Source organism: Lagopus leucura, unplaced genomic scaffold (genome assembly GCF_019238085.1).
Source record: "Lagopus leucura isolate 7727_CA_CO unplaced genomic scaffold, USGS_WTPT01 Super-Scaffold_100009, whole genome shotgun sequence".
Classification (NCBI taxonomy): domain Eukaryota; kingdom Metazoa; phylum Chordata; class Aves; order Galliformes; family Phasianidae; genus Lagopus; species Lagopus leucura.
The window spans coordinates 6,268,413-6,294,545 of record NW_024962266.1 but is presented as its reverse complement, the minus strand read 5'-3'; the positions used below and the strand labels follow the sequence as shown (position 1 = coordinate 6,294,545).

The 26,133-nt window shown below is 41.5% G+C and overlaps 1 protein-coding gene across 4 annotated transcripts in view; it reads right to left on the bottom strand.

The window, feature by feature from the left end:
- MTA1 (metastasis associated 1) overlaps positions 1-26,133 on the bottom strand; it is a 70,177-nt gene that overhangs the window by 14,401 nt on the left and 29,643 nt on the right. For 3 of the 4 annotated variants that reach the window (XM_042874184.1, XM_042874182.1, XM_042874183.1), the window contains exons 8-17: positions 24,224-24,323; positions 22,673-22,861; positions 21,526-21,600; positions 14,626-14,684; positions 9,092-9,207; positions 8,140-8,291; positions 6,382-6,571; positions 5,903-5,992; positions 5,150-5,302; positions 3,963-3,998 (exon numbers count right to left, since the gene is read on the bottom strand). In XM_042874184.1, the coding sequence (XP_042730118.1) occupies positions 3,963-3,998; positions 5,150-5,302; positions 5,903-5,992; positions 6,382-6,571; positions 8,140-8,291; positions 9,092-9,207; positions 14,626-14,684; positions 21,526-21,600; positions 22,673-22,861; positions 24,224-24,323 (1,160 nt within the window). Of the gene's footprint in view, positions 1-3,962; positions 3,999-5,149; positions 5,303-5,902; positions 5,993-6,381; positions 6,572-8,139; positions 8,292-9,091; positions 9,208-14,625; positions 14,685-21,525; positions 21,601-22,672; positions 22,862-24,223; positions 24,324-26,133 lie in introns of those variants that run through there. The other variant, XM_042874185.1, reaches the window with a different exon arrangement.

The window sequence follows — 26,133 nt, the reverse complement described above, 5'->3', positions numbered from 1 at the left end:
TCCTGCTGTACCTTCTGGCTGCTGCAGCTCATTATTCCAATCCCAGCTAGACTAAATCGCCCTCTATTATTACACTTCTGCTGCTCTTCTCAGCAGAGACAAACATCTACAACTTCTGCTTTGACAAAATTATTTTCCGTGATGCAGCGTGTTTTTTAGGCCTTCATCGTTTCCACAGCTCTCCCTCTCCAGTTTTACATGGAGCACAACCCATACCACTTTTATCAGTGCATGTTTGTTGCCAGGAAAAGCCTTCCCCCTTTGTTCCTGTTACTCCTTCATGCTCCCTTCTTTTCTGCCAATTTTAGAGCGCACGTGACAACCTTGAAAAGCTCATTTGATTAGATGAAAGCTAGCATGGTGCAAGGGAAAAAAACCTCACAGTGCTCCCTCCCTTCACCCTGTAGGGATCTGTATGGAAGAGCATTACCCCATGCTGAACAGCTGGAAGGACAAAAGTAACCAGGGCCCAGAAAGTAAAATGTCCCTTCATCTTCCCTAGAGAAACATTCACGGCAAATATTGTCTGAAAAGCACCAGAACATAAATGGAAAAAAGGAATAAATATGCATTTTTAACACCTCATTGTATACTACAGCTTATGAGACTCCCTGTGCTTCTGATGTTCCAAAAGCAGAGATCTGCACGAGTTTGTCCATGCAGTCTAACACCGAAGGAGTGCTGGGAAAGACAGGGTGTGCCTGGTGATGCCTCTAACACAATTTCAAGAGGGGAAACAAAAATACGGATGAAAGAATTATGCTTTTCTATAAAACAAAGTGGAAGGGGGAAAAAAAAAGCCATGTGAATTTTCCTGCCCTTGGAATTGAAGCATCAGACAAAACTCTGGCTGACTGTACAGACAAATCACATCTGAAGTTTGGAAAAGTTTGGCTGCAGAGGGTTAAACAGGGAAGTTTGAGAACAAGGATAGCTAAAAGATATTCAGCTGGAGTTACAGTAGCAAGAGAAAGATCAACATTTTCAAGCAAAAAATCTCTTACATTAACATTTAACATCTTAACATTTCAGCAATTTCCAATGTTTCCATAGTTAGTTACACTAGTTCAGGCTGCTGCTCTGCGACGGCAGCCTCCTTTCCTTTTCATCCTTGATCTCTCCCCACCAAGATTCCCATTTCCCAGCATTTCCTTTGCTCCCACTACTACTTCTCTTCACAGGGAGCTCGAGCTGCACAGATGAGGTGGTCTTCTGCCCCCAACCTTTCCCCTTTCAGTCACCACTTTGCTACAGCCAGCCAGTTATGAACTATTCCCATTTATAGCAGAATATTCACAGCACTTCATTAATTAGGCTTTTCTGAGGACTGAATTCCAAAAAAGAAAGCAAAGCAACCTCTCCATTCCATACTGCTTTAGGTAGGAGCTGGCCACCAGGAAAGCCATACTGACCCATCACACACCGCCAGCTCCGCAACCCATCACTCCTTACAGCACAGACAACATCCCCCATGAGTTTGGAAGGAACAGCCGAGCACCAGAAGGCTTTTATCACCAGTTTTCAGCAAAGAGACTTCAGCTGAAGCCCACCATACCAGTTGTTTGCCATTAGAATTCAGAGATTGCCATGAGATGCCACCAGCACAGTGCCAGCAGAAAACAGACTGGATAATCCATGCAACACTGCAGTAAGTTATTATCTCCTTGGAAACTGTTTCAACAGAAGTAGACAAAGTGTCTGTCAGTCTCTCCGTTCAATTTTTCTTTGCAGTACATTCCTATGCAAAATGACCTAAACCAGCCAGTACGCCACTGTGCTGTGGAAGAAGGAAACACTCAGAACACCCTTCCTGTAGTGTCTGTAGGAGCTACCCAGTACATCTATGTTTACAAACAAGAATCTGAATGATTACAATAATTCATCTTTACTCTCATTAATTTTTTCCTCATGTTTTAGCACTGTTATAATCCCAAAGTCAGGCACTTCTGGATAGATGAGTCCATTTCAAATCCTTCTACACAGTCCTAACTTGTTGGCTCCTAAATTCTGGTTGCTTCACTCTCAGTGCCTTTCACTCTCTCCATAATGCTTCCAAGTCACGCTTTGTCTCTCTTCTGACCTCCTCCCCTCCATCTGAACAAGCAGACCCCAAACCAATAAGGCAGCGTGACTCCATTCAGAACCAAGGGGATGTCTCACACCACATTCCCCATTCTGGCACAGCACAGGCAACAGGTATTAGGTAGCCATGCCTCATGCCAGCACAGCTAGCCAGCTCCTGTGCGGGGCACCCGGGCGCTAACACTGAGCAGCACCAACACAAACTGGCTCCACACCACAACTGGCTCAACCAAACTCTCACCACCCAATTCCTTGTGCCCACCAGATCTCAGTACAAGTTCTTTAAGACTTGTTTCTTTGCAGGTGGTTCTTCTGCTCCACCTCAGCAAAGCTTCCAGCAACACACGTGTGGAAATTGCAGGGTGGTAATTGTTATCTATTCACAACTAATCCCAACCAACAAGCCTCAGCTGAACTGCTCACAACATCCCATTAACACTCATTACTCCGGCAGGTAAACAGCATGGATCCGAATCACACTCAGTTACCTGGCAGTAACGTGAACAAATGGTGCTCCAAGCCTTTTGGTGGCAGGTTGGGAACTGACAGCAGCAAGCACTTGAGAGATGGCCCCTGCAAAACTTCATGTATGCTTCAGAGCAACACATATTCTAAGCAGCCTGGGTAAGTGCTTCCCTAAAACTGTGCTCTGCTTACAACGAGCAAATGTTCTCTGGGTATGAAATCCAGCACTTTCCAGAGGAACAGTGTGAGGGAAGGGGTGAGCTCTTCTTCAGCCCTTTGAGCCTCAACACCTCCATCCTTCAGGAGTGTGTTGTCTGCTAAGCAACTTAGCTCTTGCCTTCCTGATGAGGACATTTAACAAGGAGCAGCAGAAATGGCCCCAAGTCACCAGGAGCTGTGGACATTTCAAGTTACTCCTCAGTTCTCTCCCTCCTAACTGGACAAGCTTCTGAGGAAGCCAGACTGACTGAGATGGAAGAGTGCTATTATTTTTCCCAAAACTGAGAAGCGCATTAAAAACTCAGGAAGAAAGTATCAAAGTATCCCAAGGACAGCAAGACAGTACAAAGATCACTGTCCTCACCCTTGCTGTATTCTCCACATGCACTTCTGCATGCATGCACACATACACTGGTAACAGTCATCTGCTATCTCAGCCATTACAGACAAAGCTTAACATCAGGGCATGCAGTGCAGGTCACTTAATGCCTAAACCTAAGTTTTTGTGTTTGCCTGTCTCACGTTGTAGATCCCAGCTATTCCAAATTGACTGTTTGCTTGAACGTAGACAAACAACATCATATGCATCTCTTCTGCATCATCCCAAACAAAAGCCTTCAGGACTGTTCTTTAGTCAAAACAGGTTGGTTTGGTTTTTTTTCCCCCACAGAAATTAAAAAAAAAAAAAAAAAAAAAAGTAATTTCTACTGCAAGTAAAGGACATGCAGTCAGCTTCACCTTGGTGAGACTGTCCACTCAACAACAGAAAAGACAGAGGCTTGAGCCTAGGACCTGGTGCAAATACCATCTTCTGTTTCTTTCAGTCAATGTGAATTTAAAGCAGTTCAGGATGTAAGAAACTTCAATTTCTTAGAAGTCAAACAGTGAAACAATAGCTAGTTTCAAACTAACCATCACAGCTTTCAGTAGTTCCATAAAACTGCTAAAAACTGTCAAAGTGAAGAGATTATTCATCAGTTCATGACTTCGGTACGGTTGTGTATGATTTCTTATCTGCATGTGGAAAGCTTGGAAGGTGAGCAGCATAACCACAGGTGGAAATGGTTACCCAAGGAACACAGACATCAACACAGAATGTACACACAGCATCATTAGCCACAAAGCACAGATAAGCCAGCAGATGAAACTAAAAGTCACTGTCCTAGCATAAGCTGAGCGCAGCTTCAAGGTCTTACCCCTGCTAGGCATCAACAGGCGCTTCTTCATGTTGCCTGATAGAGCACAAGTGAACAGAAAAGAGAAAAATATCACATCAGCAACCTGAACAACAGCAGTTTTATAAGTTCTTAATGTTAAAACACAGACAGTAATCATATGAAGTTAAAAATAAAAGGAAAAAAAAAAGAGAGCTCTATCAGCTCTATCGAAACTTCTCTGCAATTTTAGTCTATTTTGACAGGTTAAGTCTATAGGAATAACACAGCAGGAAATAATTGTTTTCTCTCCGAGGAAAAATCTGTTAACTTAACTTGTGCTCACTTCTGGGCAGACAACAGAGATCTCCCTCCCTGCTCAGAGCCACTATAAAGCTGAAGTTCCACTCCCTTTTTAAGGAGAGCTACCCCTCCATCTTTTCACTTAAGATCACTTGAATTCAATAGGCCCTTTTATCATCATCTGAGGAAAAGACTGCACCTTCTCTTCCCAGCAATCTAAGGCAACAGCAGCTCTTCAGAAAGGAGCCCTGCATTCCATGCCAGAATATCTTGTGTCTGCCTCCTACTTCAAACACCTTCCCTTTGCCTTTTACTCTTGGGGAGACGAAGCCCAGCCTCCACTGATCAGAGGTTCTCAGTGCCAACAGAAGTGCAAGGCAGGAGCAGGTCTGTGGCACACCAAGTCTGGCACTTCTGCCTGCCCTGCCTAAGCAGCAGCCTGCCTCTCACAATGGCACACAGCCTCTGGAGCTTTTCTGAAACCCAGGTGATCCATACATTACAGAGTCACCTGGGAAACACACAGCTACTACCTACAAATCAAAAACCTGCAAACCTCGCGAGTAAAAGGAAATAACACTGGATATGGCTATTAAGGCTTTCTTCATACTACTCATTACAAAAAAATAAAAAAATAAAATAAAAAGAGAAGTTTCCCCCTGTCACACTTGCCAGGTTGGTAAAGCTAGGCAGAGTTCCACTAACATGGTAGGTAACCTTACGTGTACGCACTACCCAGGCAGCACGCACCATGTGCCATAGCCAAAACTAGAAATGGAAGATGCAACTTTTACAAAAGGAAAAGAAAATACAACCCTAAGAATAAAAAGCTGAACTTATGCCTATAATCTTAATACCCCTGCATACCAAAAGGACAGAATAAGGAGCCTATGAACGCAATGGACACACAGCAGAAAAATATTTACCATCCATTCCATTGTGTTGTTCATAACTTCTTTTTCCCAGGATAGTTGGGGACCCATTATTAATGACAGGTGTAAACTTAGCAGGAGTCAGATTGTTGAGAGAACTGGATAAGCTCTTTGCAGGGTCTGGTTTCGGAGGACATGGATGAGATTCTGTTGTGAAACAGCAAGGAGTTACTTGTATTAACGAAGATACTGAAGTTACAGAGCTGGAAGCAACCCGCAAACTTTCAAGGTGACCAAATATATCTTCCCTTACACAAAAGTCACCTCCACCAGTAATCCTGACTGAAGATTGCTGTTTACATAAATCATTTTTTGTTGTGCTGCCTCCAGACAGCTTGAAAATAGGAAGAACAGACTGACCAGTTGTTCCCAAAACATTACATCCATGCCTGCATTAGCAGAGGGTAACCTGTCCATGCGTGCATCAGAGAATACAGCAAACAGCACTGTTTCCCTCTGCCTCGCTTAAGAAGAGCTCTAAACAGAGCTTTTTTCTAAAAGCTATTTTTCTAAATAGAGCTTAGCAAGCTCCCAGTGGGCTGCTGAGCAACCAGGTCTGTCAAACTAAACAGGAAAAGGAAAAAGGACAAGTTCATGGGAACCTTCTCATCTTTTGTTGTTGTTTGTTTGTTTTTAAACCCAGAACAAGCATCTAAAGCCAGAAGAAAATGGAAAAACAAACAGCAGAATTAGCTTGTAGGGCTCTTTGCTTCTTTGGTTTTTGTTGTTGTTGGTTTGTTTTAATACCTAAATACCGGAGTACTGCTTCTAAAGGCTTTCGAACCACTTGCTTTAATAGCAATGGGTTTTCAGATGCCTCTGGTAAACGTGCTGTGCCTGTAAAACAAAGAGAAAGAATTAGAGGGTAAAGAGACTAAGGTACTGTAGCAGAGCTACGTGAATAACTCAGGTGTTCTGAGAGAGCTTTCCAATCAAAACGAGCACTTATAGGTTGCATGCATGCATGTCTCAGCAGCAAGATGCAAATACAGGAGAACGCCAAAGGTAACAGCAAACAAGAATATTTTAAAACAAACACAAACTCATGAATTTTTAAAGTTATTTGTCTAGCCTGCCATCAGGTAGAGCACTCTACAAGTAGAGCCAGATTTTGTGGGAGGACTAACTGCATGCAAGAGTATCAGGAATTGCAACTCGATAGCAAAGGAATCTCAGAGAACCCCTTTGCCCTTTGCAAGCAGGTGCCCAGCTGCATCACCACTCACATTCTGCTTTGATTGCCGCGCTGTTAATAGGCAGATAGGGATGTCTTGCAGCGTGCCAGGGGCGTAAGATATCTCGACATAAACGTCTGGCAATTCTTGTCAGTTTTGTTGTATGGAGATAAAAAGCTTGTCGTGTCTTCATAGCAAACTTGGGGCTTCCACTGTTTCGCACTGGCACACCATGAGGACTCTAAAAGGAAAGAAATAATTATTAGAGACCCTTAAAAAGCAGAAAGAATAACGTAACGAATATCGTATCACACGAGAAGAAACAGCATTACAGACAAAACTATTTTCAGCACAGCTATGTACCATTGCCCAAATCTTACCATCAACGTTTGTTATTTTTTTCCAAAATATCTCAAAGGAGGTTTATGGAGGTAAACATTTTCTCTCCACGGGGATTTACTGACTTCTAGGCTGTCCCAAATTTTAACGGGGGGGTCCAAAAGCCAGTCCTGAAAAAGTTGCTGGATGCTATCATATGATTTAGTGCTTACAGAGTTCATGAAAAGACTCTCAAACATGGGGTGCTTAGAGTTGCTCTGGATTCATAACGCAAATTCTTGACAACAAAGCATAGTAGGAAGAAAAGGAAAATCGAAAGTAGCTGTATGGCCAACCTGCATCACAAGCTTACTTCCCAAAGCAAATTCAGGGCACGAGAGAACATTTTTCTCTCAGAGTTGCAGGATTTTGTTTTAATTTCTACTCTGAACTCAATGAATCAATTTCCAGAGTTCACTGTGCATAATAAAAAATAACACAGAATGACATTTATATACAACAGAGAGCAAAAACAGTATCTTTTTCATGAAAAGCAACAAAGCAAGCCAATCAAATAATTGCAGCAGTATCTCCTTGCTAACCTGCATGTGGTTATATATCCCAGGTTGGGAAGAACAAGGTTTTTCCCTCTCAAACTGTTAACATACGTTTTAACTAACAAGAGCTACAGGGCTGATAAAAGCTGGTGGTTATCTCTGCATCTCAGTCACTTCAGATGGCAATCAGAAGCTCAGAAAACAGAGAGAAAAAAGGAGAGAAGCAGAACAAGAAAGCAGTGAGAGCACAACTAGCAGACAGAAAAGAAAGAATCAAAGAACAGAATGCAGTGTGCACTATTCTTCTGTCCATAGCCACTGTAGGGATGCAGATGCTCCTTCCAATCAACTCAACTTACGATGCTTTGAGCTTACTTTGACTAAATGCCACAGGCAAAGAGAAGCTACAAACGCTTACCCAAAGACTATACAAAAGAAAGGAGGGTAATTAGCAAAACAGGAGGAAGCAGAAAAACAAGATAGGGAATCTCTAAAAAGCTACCAGCTATCTGGGATATCTAATTCTGAAAACGCCTTGGGAAAGGGAATGATTTTCAGGAAATAACAAATGCTTTTATGCAAAATCAGTCCTTATCCTTCTACGACAAAAATCATGGAAATGGACTCTCAGAAACATGGGCTGGTATCCCAGTTCTTGCCATGAGGTTATGCCGTGCATTTGATAGCTGGTTTGCTAGACAAGTCACCTGGTGTTTTTTCTCCTTGCGGCAGTACTTGGCAACAAATGACATACAGCTGAAGTTAACGTGCCAGCTTCTGCAAGTCATGAAATACCAGGCCCAAGGACTACAGCGGGGGTTGAAGGCATTCTTTTTGTTGTTATATGTTTAAGAACAGGGAACAATTAGTTAGAAATCATGGCACCAAGCTTCCCAGACAAGATCATCAAGCGGTCTGTTGTGCTGCTACCTACCAAATTATTGCGGTTTGGTCCTGGTCTCTCTCCATCTAACCGAGTTGGCATTTTCAAGCCACCGTATTTCTTCCAGTACGTCCAACAGGATGCACAGAGGCGACACTGCATGTTAGGGGGACCCCAAGAATACCACTGGTAAGACTGTGTGGCTAGAGATAACAAAGGTGGAAATTATATATGTCCTTAAACGGGAGCGCTTTTCAGAGCTTATTTTCTTTAGAACCATTACAAAAGAAAGCCCACATCATAAAGACAGTGCAAAAAGACCTTAAAAACCTCATATTGGCTTTACAGTCATCACCAATGTTGTTATTTCACTGAAATTACACACAAAACCCTGTTAAAACACAAACAGAAGAAACACATAGCAGGATGGGAAAAATTCCTGCCAACGAAACTGAATTTTGCAATACTGGTCGACAACAATTTCTGCAGGGAAGGATGAAAGACTCTCATTTTGTGAATTCCCCATACATTAATTTTACAATAGAAGAACATAAGGCAAGTCTGTGACTTGACTCCTATGCCACAGTCCTATGCCACAGCATCCAAAGGCTCTCTGTACAGGAGGACAAGCGTTAGAACTCAGTAGATAAGTACCAGGAAGCAGATCAAATACAGAGACATTCCATGTTTTGAAATGCACTAAAAAAATATAAGAACTCATCAAGTTCAGAGCTTGGTGACTGAAATCTCTGCTCAATAGCTACCCACAATTATGTAGGACATTTACTAACTCACCTTTATGTACTTTATAACTATGCTTAACAACGTAAAACCAATGACTTCAAAAAACACTTTGCTCAAGTGCTGCTATGTCAAATTTGGTCCCCCCGCCATTCCAAAGCCTTCTTTGCCACCCACGCCCACACCACACAGCTTTTTCTTTACTGCTTACAGCACAGCACTTACTCCCTATGCACGAGTGCCATATTTGCATGTCACTTACTATAACAGCTTTCACAGGCCCGTCCTGCTGCCGCGTTCTGTGCCTGTACTCCAGTACCATTTACCACTCCTGGTTTGACATTATTTACATTGATCTGGTTGGGGTTTGGCTTGTTACTTAAAACACAAAGCAAAAAGGAGGACAAACGTTAATCAAGGCATGTAATTTCCTGTGCGACTTAAGAAAAACCATGGCTGAAAATGTTGGAAATGGAAGATTTAAGTTTCCTCACGTCGCTTTCAATAGAGGAGTTGTACTTACCAGCAATCCAACATTCACAAACACACTCTCTCTAATGTCCATATTACATTAGTTAGATGCCATCTTTAAGAGACTCAAACCACATAAAAGCTACAAACAACCAGGGAAGGCAGGAAACCTGATTACAGTCCTAGACATTCTGATCCAGCTGGCAAAGAGACCTTATCTACAGATCTCTCCCTGTCCTCAACGTGAAGATATTCTATGTAAGTCTCCAAGATGCAGCACAGGGGATGAAGAAGGAGAGATAGGCAGAGAAAGACCAACCTTTGCCTTATTGAGGCTAAGATAACCCTAGAAAAAACTGTCACACACATATTTTCACATTGTCTTACTGCAAAGGTTTGCATAATGTTGCCACAATTTGCAGGAGAACATTCAATACTTTAAATTAAATCTTTGGATGTAGCACACAGAGACATTAAGGAATATAAACCTTCTTACAAGACTTAATCTATAATCTGCACTCCTCCCAGTAAGCATTTTGGCTTCTTCTAAATGCAAAAAGTCCCAGTATTTAACATCCTTTGAGCAAGAAATCCATTAACATCTGTCAATACATTCTGATATAACAACATCTGAATCATCTCTGCTCATCCCTATATACTGCTAAAGATGTTGACTCAGGAAAATAAAAAGTTACTGGCAGGAGCTGAAAACGGAAGGGCAAGCAAAACCTTGGCATGGAGAGCAAATGGAGGAGTACAGAATCTCTTTGGAAGCTGTCAGGGAGAGAAAAGGAGACATTCAAAAGAACCTTGGCATGGGAGGGGGGAAGGGGGCAGAACAAGAAGCATGGAGAATCAATATTTCAGGGACAGACTTTGGGGAAGTGGAGGAAGATGGGATGAGTCACATAAGAAGGTTTGGAGAAGCATACAGAGGGCTTACAAAAACCACAAGGAATCCAAAAACTGCTGTAAGGGGCTCAGCCTATAGAAGCAACAGAAAGCATACAGCCTGTGGGGCAGGCCTCTGGATGCAAGCCCAAATTCTAATGCCAATTACATCTCACCCACTTCTTGCCTGAAAAATGAAGGGAGTGGACATATTTTGGTTTTCACCTAATAAATCAGTTTTTGGAACCCACATATTCAAGGAGAAATGTCTTAAAATGAGCTCTATAAGAAAGCTTTCTGAAAACGCACGTTCTTACACATCAGATGGGCAGATCTAAATGACACAGAATATTATTGCTTTTCACTCAGCCTCGTGTTTCAAGAGCATCATTGGTGAAAAAAGTTCAAATGAGTTCTTTCTAGTGTAGCATCAGTGGTGGTTGCATCACCTCAGCAGTGACTCCAGAAAGCAAAGAATTTCCAAGTGACCAAATTCTGAAGTTAACTGACCCTTACAGCTCCAGCGCATACTCTACCAGAAAGCTTACACCACCCTGTAAGCCAGTAGAGGTTGTCTTCCTTTTCACTTGAAAGCATCTGGTGAGGCTCAGTAAAGGCCCATTTCTGTAGTGGCACAGCAGGTTCTGCAATGAATGACCTCCACAAACCACGCATGCATTTGGTAAGGAGTGCAAACATGTTGGGGTTCTGGAAGTCTGCAGTCAACGTAGCTGTAACAAGCACCAGAAAGCGCCCTGCCACAGAGCTGAGCTTCAACGTCACAGCATGTGACAACAACATCAGGGCAACTGTTTCCAGCAGATGAGAAGCAAAAGGTTCTTGATTGTTGATGATTTGTTAATTAAACTTGTTTGATATCACCAAACCCTGCTCCGGCTATTAACAAGAGAATCAGATGAATAACTCAATGAATCATTAAGCAATTAATGAAGCTGAAGTGAAAAATGCAAAGGAGGTAGTGAGAATACCGAATGGGGGGTGAACTATCATTTCTGTCTCTTAGACCAAGAGTGGAAGCCTCCTAGATGGATTTCAGCTGCAATGAAGCACTGTTAGGAGGGAATAGGGATGACACAGCACAGGTTGCAGGGCTGTGTTATGCAGATCAATGTAATCTGAAGAGATGGAGATCAGAAAGCATGTGCAGGCAGAAGGCAACCATCAGACAAAAGGTAGCCCTGAGCCATGCAGAACAGCACAGGCACAAAATTTTAGCAGTTAGAAGTAACAAACTTAATGCTGTCAGTAAATGATTCAGTGACGAAGGAAATGGTGCTAGATGCAACAGAATAATTAAGAAATAGAGGCTCAAAAATAAGAAACAGGATCAGTTTCTAATCCTTTGTAGGGAACATTTACTCCATATACCTTTAGGCATCTAATTCAAGGGTTTGGATTCCTTTTCCATACAAGAGAGGTGAGCTCTCATTACAGCTCCTGGGTTTCTGTAAATATCTGCTTTTTGTGGAAAAAAGCCTTTCGTTTTCTAAGTGTTGAAGGTCACTCTTAACTAGAACAGCTACAAGGAAAGAACAGCATTACATCTCCAAGTTTCCCGTGCTGCAATGGATCTCTGCATCATTAAAAAGGAAAAGAGGGAAGTCCTGCACCTCAGGCAGAAGATGATAAAGAAACAGATAAAGGAATTATCTTCAGCTTGCCAAGCAGTCTCCCTTTGTAATCACTGAAAGCTTTGACCTAATCCTCCAATTCCCCCATTAGCTTAAATTAAAAAAGAGGCAGGGGGAAATATTATTCCCCTATTTTACGATGTTTGTGAGGTAGTATTTACAGCTCATGGAAGTGCTTCAAGATTCCGAGATAAATCAATGCATTCTATGTGCAATATTTTACATCTACAGATATAGTTAGAATTTACATTGTACATCAGTACATTTTAGAGACTGGAGACCCTAAGTGTTTTGAGCACTTCATTCTCCCCTTGCTGTTCCCCTGCTGATATCGTTTGGATTAAAGCAAAAGAGAAAAGCTGCCAAACATTGCAAGCCTTAGCTTTCATGATTTGCAGATGTTCTAATCCCCACAAGCACCAGCTCAACAAGCTGACTGTCATCGTACAGAAGCAAGTAACAAGTACATAAGATGCCCATAAGACTTGTAAAACCAGAATATGACTCTCACAAAGGCTTAAGAAGTTTGGCTACAGAAGTCAGAAGAAGAATGCACAGAAGAAGAATGACTGAGACTGGAAGAAGAACGCTCTGCAAATCCTACCATCACACTGGCAAGATGAAAAGAACAAGAATATGGAATCTCCCTGTACATTCACATTCTGCTACTGCTTTATTTAACACCACTCCCACTGACACAGCCCTAGAGATGCCTCACAAAGCCACGCACAAGCACTGGGTTCAGTTACATCAACTACAGATCTCTGCCCAATACTGGGGCTCTTCTTGGGAGGAGCACAGAAACTGATGTCCAACACCCAGGATGTTGCTTGAGGACTGGAGAACCTCACATCCATCACATGAACGACTCTGCACAAAGCATGCAGTCTCTCCATGCTTCAGTTCCTCATATCACAAATTTGTAGTACACTCCTACGTTAAAAAATATCAACTAAAGCTTCACTTAGTGCCCTTATCTTTCATTGTCGAATATACATGTAGGATGACAAATCACTCTTGAAGGCTGCTTCCATTATTTTTCTTGCTATTTTTCTCCCCTTTGCTCTAGATTTTTCTATTAACATTGCAGGAACAAATGAAAGTCCGACCATTTGGAAGTAAGCCAGAGACAAATGATATCCTTCTGGGCCTCTACTTGCAAACAATTTTATTCCAGTTATTGCTGGAAAAGGTTTCACTCAATCAGCTGATGTGTTTCTGCACAGGTCTTGTGACAGGGCTACATCCAGTAATTTATTATGGAGGTGACAAGCAGATCGTTATGGTTCAAGCCTTGAAACAGGAATGGGCTCAGTAACATGATAAGGACAAATCAATAATGTTGATATCTAGATCCTTACACTGTGTACTGCTTTTAAAAACTAAGAATATAATCCTCTTCTAGGGCAAAAGGCAATGCAGATGCAATATATTCGTCATGTGCCAGATTTTGCAATGAAACTTGAGTAGAAATAATGTAAAATTCTAGAAATACTTAAATTGCTGCCACGTTTGCAGGTATTAATAGGGAAAAAAAAATCAAGCAGAAGCTTTCAGGTGGGATCGTCATGTACACAACTGATACTCTTCCTGATACATACGTAAGGATAATGAAGGAGAAGCTAAATTTGTAATCCATTTTGTCAGTTAACATGTAAGTTTAGGAACAACACTGATAAAAGTCATCTGTGACTGGAAATAAACACCAGAGACAGGCTTGTCCTGAAGCAGAGAGGTAAGTTGCTGATTTAATTGCATTTTCTAGATAGCAACAGGAATTATCTTGCTGGGATTAAGGGCTAAGGGACAAGATATCACTCCAGACAGTCATTATCAAATAAGCACTGTAACCTTTCAGAAACAAAGCCCTGCTACACACACTATAATCGAACATCAACACAAGACTACCAACCTCTCATCTGCAATAACCTTTTGCATTTGCAGTCCAAATTACACTGGCTTTTGCTTTCCAAGCTTAGCCCATTTTGAGTTCACATCTAATTTGATGTCCAGTGTCCCAGCACAGCAACACCCTCCAGAAAAAGGCAATACTGTTGAAAAATGGCATGACAAGAACTCTGTCTGCCTTCACTATGAACACAACACCTATACTTTGGTAAATTCACACGGGAGATATTAACAATAACTAAGGAAAACAGATGCATTAGGATTACGCAATTAATTACTATTGTTATTTGTTATTGTTGTTTGTGCGCAACAGTATGGGCCTGCTAGCAAGTCCCCAACAGCACAGTCAATATAGAAGTCAGAAGACAAGCAACGGTTGCTTCAGGAAGCACATGATACGAGCAGAAGGAGCAACGTGACAGCAGAGCAACGTAACCAGGAAAGCCCTGCAGGGAAAGCCCTCAGCTACCCGTGGAGGAAACACTGTGCTCCTGAAGCAGGAGGTCGGCTCGGGGGAGCAGCTCAGCCCTCTGCACGCTCAGAGCAGCAGCAGAAGCACGCTGGGAGCAGCGCTGCTTTATTCTCGCCAGCTTTGAAATACTACAGCTATCATCTTCTCTTCCACAGGGCTCCGAGTTGTTTATTAGCATCTGGGTGTTTAGCATTAACTCAGCTCAAATAAAAAGAAACTCAAGCCTATTTAAGCGTCAGCAGAAGGCTCGTTATGTTGGTGACCTAATTTAGTAATTCTCTGACATTGTTCGACTGTGGCTCTCATTATATAATTAAAGCTAATATATAACACTGACAGGCCATGGAAACTACGACCCAGACACAATGAAATAAAATAGAACAAAACAATAAAGATACTTACTAGTTGGGTATATACACTTGTTTTAGCTTGCTTTCTGCTTCTGCTGCTTTCAATCGTTTCTTTGAAAAGAAAAAAAACATCAGAAAGAAGGTTAGGGAAACAAAAAGAAAAGAAGGGCTATTTTACCTGGAGTCATACAATGCACCTGTAAAAACACAAGCACTTATTAACAAACAAGTAAGCGTTCCTTTCACTGAGCAGCTACTACAAAGTCCTTTTCAAAGAGGAAAACATACATTGAAACAACTGTGGGCATTAATTGCCTATGCACGCAGCATTTTGAGAAAATAAAAATAAAAAAAGAAAGACCTCAAATGACTAAGGACAATTTTTCCTTTCCTATTCGCTGCAATACAAACTCCTACACTGTTCCTTCCACATTGCTTTCTCTTCCCCTGCAGAGATAGATGTGACATGTCAGCCCTCCTTGGTAATACACACCAACTGGATGGGAGCAGGCCTAGCAAAATATCTACTCCATCATATTTCCTCAGCAGGTGAAAGAACTTAAGTTTGAAGGAAAGACTCTGTTGATGGTCCTCTTATTTATTTTTCTTATTTTAACTGATTGAAAACTTACTCATAGCTGAGATTTTCTTTTAAAGGCTACCAGCTTAACTAAGAACTGACACAGAACTAAGAAAACTGCTGGGTAACGATGGTATGTAATCACTTCACACTAAATATCAGCCATGGGCAACCCATCTGCTTCAATTCCTAAAGGCAAAAAGCTTTCTGTAAAAAGGTACTACATGACTGACTCCCTTGTAGACAAAAAGGAAACAAACTCCAGGCACGAATGTTTGCAGTCAGGTAGCAGAGAACATCAAAGGGGTTAAAGAAAAGAGTTTAACTACACCAAACAAGTGGCTCCCGGTCAAAACCATATTTCCAAGAAGATGCTAAGGAGCATAACAAAGATACATTCAAGGAAAAACACAGACAAAACAAATAGCCTTTCAGAGAATGGGGAAGCACACTAAGAAGTTTATACGTCCTTTTTTTGGTAAAAAAAAAAAAAAGAACAACAGCCATTCCATCCATGATTCTGGAGGAGGTGGATTACAGGATCCTTTCAATGGGAAGTGGATGATAAATGCCTTCAAAATGGCACTGCTCCTTACTTTGAACAAAGCATACGGCACAAGAAACAACAAGGCACAGGAAGACAACAAGCAGGAGCTTTGTTAACTGGCCAGGAACTCCTTTCAAAACTCAAACCTTCACATTCATTAAATAGTAAAATGCTCTCCTTACATAAACCAAATAAACTTAGGGTGAAAGATGCGCTGTCCTTGGAGGTGTTCAAGGCCAGGTTGGATGGGGCCCTGGGCAGCCAGGTCCAGTATTCAATGTGGAAGTTGGTAGCCCTGCATGGGGCAGAGGGGTTGGAGCTTGATGATCCTTGAGGTCCCTTCCAAGTCATTCTATCATTCTATGAAAGGAACCTCTGGAGGCTTCTACCCCAATCCCCTACTGAAGGCCCATTCTATTCAACACCCAAGCCAGTAACAGCAGTCTGCATAAAGCCCTGAGAATGCTTTCCAGACAAACCAGCAGGGCAGCGTTTGCTAGGAGCTTCACTCATATTCTAGACAAACAGATTAATTCAATTTGTTTACTATTTTTTTAAATGAACAGCCTCAAGGCACAGTCTTGGAAAATAATAACTGTAAAGCAGACGTCAGCATCTGCACAGAAATAAGAAGCACAAGAAAATGTAATAGAACTGAAAAGAAAAAAAAAAGTGGCACATGGGAATATATAAATTCTTTTTATAGGGACGTGATGGTCACGTGTAAAAACAATTAAGTAAAAGCTTCCAGTAAGCACAAAGCTTGCTTTGATCAGAGGGGCAGCCTGAAGCATGTTCTCCATTTGACAGCCTGACAGTCCCTCACCAGATCTCTCTGGGCTCTGAAAGAATTCCCTTTTCCAGCAAATAAAAGTCAACCCATCTTAAAAACCAGAGAAAGAAGATGTCAAGGCAGCCTAACATCAAATGTTGATAAACACTTCCATTACTGCTTGATGAACTTTGTACAAGAATCACATTTCCTTGAGGGCAAAGCAGGAAATTCAGGGAACTTTCACTGGTACAGAACTCGTTTGTTCTGATTTTTAAATTTCCACTAGATTTCTACTGGAAATTGAAGGGGAGGGAACGGGAAACTGCAGTATTCTTGATTAGAGCTCCCAAGGGCACTAGCTAGAGTCATTATGTTGTGATAGTTTTGGAAATCTATGAATGGAAAAGCTTCGTGCAAGCACCAAGCATTACCAACAGCAGAATTATTTTGCTACTTGCAATCTAAAGTCATTTGCCTTGGAGACGTGGTTAATTTGCCTGTTAAGCAACATTTTAGGGAAGGGATGATGAATGGTAACACCAGATTTGATATGTGAATGATAACCACAGTGCAAGCTCTGAGCTACCAGCAGGTCACCTGGGCCCAGCAATACCCTCAGCTGCCTTGAGATCAAGGCCAAACATTTCATATAGCACATGCCTTTATTACAGTCTAGCATACCAGGACACCCGAAGGCTTCCAGAAGCCCTACAATGAGCTGGATATGAAGAGGTTGGTTCTGCACTGTTTGTAGCTGTGGATGACCAATAGTGCAGACTTCAGGAGCCTCTGATACTTTCTGACAGCAGAAAGTACAAGAATGCTCTCCCCATAGAGAAGTGCTCTGCTGGGTTCCTTTGCCTGTTAGGAATAGATTTGTGCCTTAACGTTCCCCTCCCAAAAGAAACCTGTTTGTAACTTCTTCCAGAGGCTTGACACAAACGAGATCTTGTATCTCTAACTTGCATATGCATGTCCATCTATCTTAAGCACATCCTCATCACATTTTCCCTACTAAAGGGAAATATTACATACTTTTTTCTTTTTAATCTCCCCTAGGACTAAGGAATTAAAAGTACATTAAAATACCGTATATGATTCGGTGCAAATGCCTGTCCTTTTTACAGCCCAGAGTTAATATCTTTCATTCTACCCCCTAAGCTTGAAAAGTCTTAAAATGTGATGCATTACAGCAAACAAATGTTTGTGAACCATTTTCTAAAGAGTGAGTGTTCATAAAGAGAAAGTAACAGAAAAAATCCAGGACTGCAGAGGATATTTCAAGGTCCACAGTGCAAGAGTTGGGTTAGCAGGCAGTATGGGGGCATCTCAAATATTGAGCCCCTTTTAGTTTACCCTGGGGAAGAATATTCTCTAGCCTGTGCCTTCTGGATGCAGGAGAATCCGAGTTTTGCATCTTTCCCCTCAATACCCTGAGCACACCAGTGCTGCTGGGAGGCACGGGGAAGTAATTAGGACATGATGCATTTGGCAGAAGTGTTTCCAGCTGCCAGGGCTCCTCCAGCACTGATGTACAATACCTCCAGCCTCTGTTAATTGCTTGCCAAAACTACTCCAGTTCCAGGATACTGCAGGATTAATAGGAGGTGTTTGGGGACAGCATGTCCTACGTATGTGGAAAAGCATTTCTCTGATGATATTTCTACTTTGCTAGCACACAGTACTTCATGAATGCCAGTACATTAGGATGTCACTCAGAGCTCTCGCCTAGGTACAAAGGTCAGTCTTCCTCAGTAAAGATGTTATCTATCTGCATCAGGACCTACCACAGCTCCCCCTGCCTCACGTTGTCAAATTTACTGGCGCTTTCATGTTCTCCATCTCCTCCTTTACATTTTTGCTTTTCCAGCTCCACATACCTTGAAACCAGTCTTTTTCTCCTACTTAATCTCTGCAGCACTTTAATAGCGCTTCTACACAATAAAAAGAGAAGAGAGCAGGAATTTGTAATGTTTGAGCTCCCTCTTGAAGTTTCAAGTTCCTCAAGCACAAATGAAAACGCAGTAAGACTTAAGTCTTTCACTCTCAGAAAGCTGGATAGTGTTACACTTGGAAGTTTACAGGACTTCCCCTCATGATACACAAAACAGCATTAAAAGATCTTCAAACAAACAAACAAACAAGAACATCATCCTGGAACACACAACTACTTAAGAACTTGCACTTTGAATGGTAACACAGTCATGCCCAAACACCACACAACTCTTAAAGAGCTTTCAGACTGCTCTTGAAAGTAGTCCACAGGAAAGTGGATGTCAGTTCAAACCTTTTTAAACCAGTAAATGGATATATGATATTTTGCTGCTTCTGAATCAATTTATGTGAAATCTGACTCAAAACAAACAAACAAACAAACAAACAAACAACCCATTCACAGGAGTCATGGGACATTGCATTTCTTCAGGCCATCTCCAAAAAGGTTCCTCCGACAGAACAATGTGCAGAATTTTGGCAGCCCATTGACATTCCTTCTAGCAGATCTGCTCTTGGAGAGCTGGATCTCCACTTCAAGTGACTGAACTTTAATTATGCCAATACCTACCAAAAGCAAAAGCGTAGATCAAGACAAATATAAATCAGTGTGTAAGACACCCAGGAAATCCATGCTCTGAAGCAAGTCCTTTTGTGTCCTGTTCAATCGCATCAGCCTATTCTCAAGGCAAGGAAGTGCTTTTAAGCCTTCCCATCCTAGGTGTACCAAGCAGTCCTCTCCTTCCCCTCCACACAAGCACAAACATTTCTGCATGCTAGCACTTCAATCAGTAGCATCTTGTGTTACTTATTTCCCGAATATTCTGACTATAGGAGCTCTAGTTTCAAGCTTGCACAGGGCTTCACACTTATTGTTCAGTCCTGAGAAAAGTTTTTCTGCTCAAGTCCACTCAAAATTCAGCTTCCTTCATGGCACAGATAAGATTTTTCTTCAGGGACATGACAGAGTTCTTTCTTGATCCAAGAAATTCTCAAAGGAAATACAGAAGAAAGCAAACACTCCTCAGTAACTGGTTTTCAAAGCAGGCAGTCTACATGTGACAAAGGCTTCCCAACAAAGTTGTGCAACTCTCAAAAACAGACAGCTTAAATTAATGCTTCTAAGAATGGAAGAATCTACAAGAATGGAATCTACAAGAATGAGCAAGTTAGCAGTTGTGAGTGGGGAAATAACACACAGACTTGAAAGATAAATTAATCACCCCTTAAAAAGAGGCCAAGTAAAAGTGAAACAACTCAGAATACACAATGGCCATACCCTTATGTAGCACATTTTTGGTATCTCAGGTACAGAAGTGCTATAAAGCCCAGCACCATTCTGTGCTGTTAGACTAAGGAAAGAACTGACACAGACAAAACACTGGGAAAAAAAAAATGATGTTGAGAGTTGTGCACCGTGAAAGAATTTGAACATATCAAATGCAGTGCACCATTATTCCAAAGAAAACTTCCTATGCTTTATTTGTGGTTATATACAGACAGCTCTCCCAGGCTTTTTATAAATGTTTACTGTATTATTTGCTTGTACAGTCTGGGAATTTGAGACGAGGTCTTCAGCTCAGATCAAACATAATGGATGTGTATCTTGTGGCTCTGCAGTTTCTACCTGCTCACCTTATACTCACGTTGTCTCCTAAGTGCACAGCCTCTAATTGGAAGTTTTCCCCAAATCCCACTCCCTGTACTTTGCTGGGCAGCACACGTGAGGTACAACAGCACAACCACGATAGAAAACTCACTGCAGAAGAATGCAGCAAAACAATACAAGAAACTGCAGTGCTTCTTTAATTACTATTTTATTGCTGCAAGAACAAATAATCAAACTCTTTCATGCAAGTATCCCCTCTGCAATTTTGTCTTTGTAATAGGAAAGCTCAAGAAATTGGAACTAGCAGAAGAATGCAACTACTACTTTGGCACATTTTTTCAGCACTGCACAAGCTTCCTTGATGGTCTCACTTTCCTATTGTGCTTTCCTTAATAGGAAAGAAAAGTTTCAATCAAGGAATGAATTCAGAAAAATATCAGAATGAGGATGCAAGCATTAACTCTGTTTAATATATTAAACAAAAAAACCCCCTGCAATACAGAACTTATTCAAAGAGGGTTTTGATTTGCCTGAGGAACCCTCCATAACTTGAAATGTTCCAATCACAAAGAGAATGGCAAAAAAAAAAAACTGCACTGCAGATCTTGACAGCCAAATCTAGCACATGCCAAATACTGGTCAATGTCCCAAGCATCCAGCCTTTATTCTAGGCTGAATGTGTAACAAAGCAAGTTAAGGTGGGATGATTCCGTAACTACACTTTTTCTAATGCTTTAAATAGGTGCTTAAACATTACACTGATAATTACCAATTCATTATGCATTTCTCCCTTTTAATTAGTTTTCCTATTAAATATTCTAAGTGCTTTTTAGCCATCGTTATTCTACAACTTTTCACATACTTCTTGCATTATGCTTTCATTACATAATGCACCAAGCAGCCTTTGTATTTAAACGAGGAGAAAAAAAATGACTGTAAACAGCAACCCAGGTTGATTCTCAAGTATTAGGAGTCTGGGAATTTGAGCCACCAAAGCTTTCCAAACACCCTGCACTACTTATGTGAAGGAGATTCCGTGCAGCTGCAATCAAAGTCACGGGCAGGCAGTGGAGGGGAATAATGACAATTGTGGTACATGAACAACTGCCTCCATAAAAACCCTAAATTGAAGTTACTGCTGACCTTGAACTTGGTTACACATGCAGAGATTAACTGCATATACTTCCTCAAGCTATTTCATTCCAAAACAGATGTAAACATGTGGCTTTGACATTTTTAAATGTTCGCTGCTACTTTAATTGGCTTGGAACTTTCACATGTCTACAGGACGGCTGATGAGTGATAAGGGATTAGCACTTTGGGTGATTACAGAATCCATCTATTGGAAAGCCTGAACTCCACAAAGAAGAGTAAAGTGGCAATGTTTGGCTCCAGTGGCAAGTAAAGCAGCTTCTCTTGTAATGAAAGAGGTGATTCTGACTTTCTTACCTGCTGAACGTATCTGTCTGTAGTTTTCCACATATAGTAATACTCTATTATGCTTGTTAAGGATTTCCATGGGAGCTAGGGACAGAAAGGAAAAGCAACAGTCATTGCTGGATGCAGCCTCACCAAAATTCACAGAATTCCTCTGGCAGACAGTTTGTAACAGAGTTTGCAATTACTAACACTGCTAGCAAAAAAGATAAGAGATTCAGACGTTAACTAAAGACATCAGAGGCACCCACTTTAAACAGGACCTTTCAAAAAATAGTGCTTTCAGTATAGAAGCAGATTACAGGTAAATCTTCATGCTGCATTGGCTTCATAGCAAACCATTCAGAGTCAACATGGAAGACAGTCCACTGGCTGAGACAGTTTTGCTGCTTTGAGCAGCAAAGACTCAAGCTTAGGAATCATGATGACAATCTTACAGCTCTGTTTTGCAAAACTTCTATGGAGTGGGTCCTTAAAAAAAAAAGTAAAATGATAACTACTAACAGAAACATGCCATGCCAGCTCTGTTCTCTGCGTGAAAAGCAAGAGGCTTTCAGCAGGACTATAGAGTGTTGTGCGGCTTCCAAGTCCCTTCATCTAAAAGATTAGAGCACAGGACAAGCAACACTGACACTACTTGTTTTGTTCTGAGGAGTCGAACAGTGATACACTGCAACTTGGCTCTCCTACAGTGCTCCATTCAACGTGCTGGCTGAATACCTATGGAGGAGATCTGGCCAAACTACAGGACGCTTCCCACAGATGCCCAAGATTCCTTTTTCCAACTTTCAGAGGATCCTTTATTGAGATAATATAAAAGTGACTACGTTTCCATGTTCCAGGCTCAGTAGTCTTTCAAACAAGTTACTCTACAGCAGCAAGGCTTTCCTGTATCCACTCTGTTGTAGTCAAGCAGACTATTTTAAATTAACATCTCTGGAGGAAAAATCAATCATCAGTGATTTGAAATTCTGACTGTACAGCAGGCTGTCTTCAGCATGAGGTCTGTCTTCCCCTGGTTTACTGCAAGACATGCACCAGTTCAAAGCCCTCTTCTTCAAGATGAAGAAAAACAACTCAGTGCAGACAAGCAATAAATCAGCTCTGTTCTCCAATCAGAATCAGCCTCATCATGCAGGTCCCCACTTCATATACTTACAAAATCTTGCTGAATGTCAGTGAAATCTTTTCCGTATTTTTCTAGTGCTTCCTCAAAGAGGTTTGCCTCTGAAGCAGACCACTCCTCCATCTCATCTCTGCACAGGACTGGCCCACCTTGTGGCACAAGCGCAGAGATCGCCTTGGAAATGTCATAGACATTTTTGTGCAAAGTGTCCATAGCATGAAACTACACAGTTGTAAAAGAGAGAAATAAATGTTAGAACAAGCATCCAGTAGGAAAAACACTTAGCAATTTAACAGCAGTAACAGAAACCATGCAGTGGTATCTGTGGATACAGCGTACTACATCTGCACCAAGTCAGTAAATCCCAGTAAATCTCCAATCCCAGATTCAAGATAATTTTCAGTGTACAAGTCTTATGTTCACTAAAAAATAGTAGGATTTTTGGAATGTGAGCATCTGCATATGAGTAATTCCTACTTTATCTAATCCCCAGCACCACCACTGCAGCACTACTGTTAAGAAAATGCAGGGGATAGAGCCCCACTCACCAGATGAAGGTAGAGGACTGGGGGTATATTTTCTAATTAACTTAGCCATGCACTTCTTTTGTCAAATAATCCTCACAAATTGCATATAAAAACAAATATTTAAGCACACACACATTTGCCCCAAATGTCACAAACTCCAAAAAGGATTTAAGTTGCATATAATAGTTGAGTAGGAAGAATTATCCTGAGTGAGCAATTATTCATGAGAAAGCTGAGCTACAACTGATGGTGACTTGTTATTTATAAGAGGGGAGAACACACTGAGAGTGAGGAATTGGTATTTTAAATGAAAGCTTGGCTTTATTTCTGTTGTTTTAATCAGGATGTTATTTGTCTTCCATTTATCAGAGCTTTGAGCACATGCCTCATCAACCTACAGTGTTTTATCCTAGAGTTTGTTCTACAAATGATTTCATATTATACCAGTTATGAGGTGAGATTTTGATAACAGCACTCTGGAGCCTTTGTAAGTGTTATTCACACTTCCTCTCAACTCTTTCTAGCATAGAAATTTCAGTTTTCCCATTCCTCTCTATTAAGTATCCTTTACAATTACAAAATATTCACACAATCACCACTCCTTTGGAGCTTTAAAGCGAAGCTCAAAGAAAACTCCATCAACTGAAATTTCTTATCTGACCACAAACTCTTCCCCTCTAGACAATTTTGCCCAAGGATGGCAGTGGCAGCTGGGGAATCGTTAAGTGGTATTTTGGCATTTCGACATTGCAGACAAGCACGTGGATTCTTTTTAAGACCATTATTCACTAAGCCTATGTAAGAGATGGGCTGTGAAGCATGGTCAAAACATTCAAGAAATAAAAGGTCTGAGCTACCCAAGATGGATCGTAAGGAGGCACAAAGCCAGAAAAATTTCCTTCAATGTAAATAAAGGGCTCCTTTACAAAGACAGGATCTGGTTCACAGCAGGCCACAATTACAGTCCATCTGGCCCTTTCCTTTTGCCAACTGTTATATTGAGAAGGTGAATTATCTTACATCTCTCAATAACTGAAGGCCCACTTATAAACCTTACCAGTGTGATGTCCCTAGAGGCTGCTGCAGCACTCATATGCAAACTTGGCTGTCTGACAGAACTACTGCAATCTAGTGCTCGGGCAAACGTACCAACGGACCTGAAAGAAACAACGGCACATTAACTCTGCAAGCAAAGCAAGCGTAAATATCAACACCCAACCAACATTTTTTGAGATCAGCAGACTCCACTTCTCAGTAACAAGATTACATGTCTTGGCACTACTTCTGAGCCAGGAACCATTCTCTTCAGATGTGGTTTGTTATTACGAATGCTCGACTGTGCTCACTTTATATGACCAAACAGGCTTAGGCAGGAAAACAGTAGAGGACTCCAAGATCCCAAATGGGCAGTTTTGAACCATCTCATCCTTCGTCTCTCAACACAAATTTTTGAATTAAGGTTTAAAAGAGAGTGATCACAAGTGACCTGTATGAACGGCAGCCTGAGCGGCACTGCGTTGTCCAAAGGTACGTCGATAGATGCCAAGATATGACAGGAAAAAAAGAATGCAGCAACAATCATTTTCCAAAGCTGCAGAAAAAGTATGACATAGTCTAACATTGTAAACATGTATTTATCGTGTGTACTGTAACATTTATATATAAAAAGAGTATTCAAAGTATAAGTAGACTATGTAAAAGGACAGCAGTTCTCAAATACTGCCCAATGACAGCCACTCCTGTTTACAAGGCCACAATTCCCAGGCTCCTCTTTTTACCCCTAAAGAAACGAGCTAGAGAACTCTACAAAAGGAATACTGGTTCCAGTAATTCCCACTCCCCTGGCTGCTTGTTGCAGCACACAGTTGGGAACACTCCTGCACAGTGAACTGGAGCTGAACTCTGAGAAATTACAACAACAACAAAAAAAAATCAATTCCCCCCCAGCACCCCCTCACTCTGTTCACTTCCCCAGACTAGTTGACTAGCTGAGTGCATAGAAGAAAAAAAGGTAAATACTTAGGCAGTAATCCATCAAATATCTGATTTTGGTCAAAAGCCAAAGCCACCCCCGCAAGGCTTTGGTGCATTCAGACTTCACCCTCTCCCGAGCCTCCTACTCACTCATGCCTGTCCCTGCTTCACAACTCCCCTGCTTGCAGAACTGATAGTTTTTGGTGGTGGTTTTTTTTTTTTTTTTTTTATTTTTGTGGTACCTAATTAGAAACTGGATCACTTTGCTGATTCTGGGTAGAAGCAATCGTTACACTGATCTTTTCAGGAACTTTTTCCAGCAGGCAGCCTCACGTGGCTCTATCAGCAAACCAAGCAGGCAGCAGAAAATGGCCACAACTGCTAGAAGCAGCTTCATAACCAAGAAGCCTACACAAGGTGGAAACTGCCATCGCAGAACAGCTCTGTGGTCATTCTGAACCAACCCACACACAAAACCCCCATCAACGAGGCACTTCCAACCTCTAGTTTCCTACTGAGCGTTCCTGACACCAAGACCACAGCAACGTGTGGCTGAGTGGCATTGTGTCAACGTTGCTGGAAGTCAGCCCACCAAACAAACTCTTTGTTGAAGGGCCCCATAAGCAGCAGGAATCCTTTGCTGGAGATATTCCAGCTTCTTCCTCCTCTTCTCCTGCATCACTGGTAGAGATTATCTTCTCCCTGCTTTCAACCATTTCCCTATGTGCATCTGTTTAAGCACAAGGTGTGCTTCAAAAGTAATGTCTCCTATTATGTTGACCACAGTGCCAGAGGCCAACAGAAGGAACACCATATGCAAGTTTATCAGGATCTACTGAACCAAAATGAAGCTGAAGGTGACAATTTCCTGGACAGCATAATGATCAGCAATGAAATGAGGTGTCACCTCTATAAGCTGGAGTCAAAACAGCAGCCTGTGGAATGGCAACATGTCAATCTCCCACTGAAGAAAAAGTTGAAGACTGCTCTCAG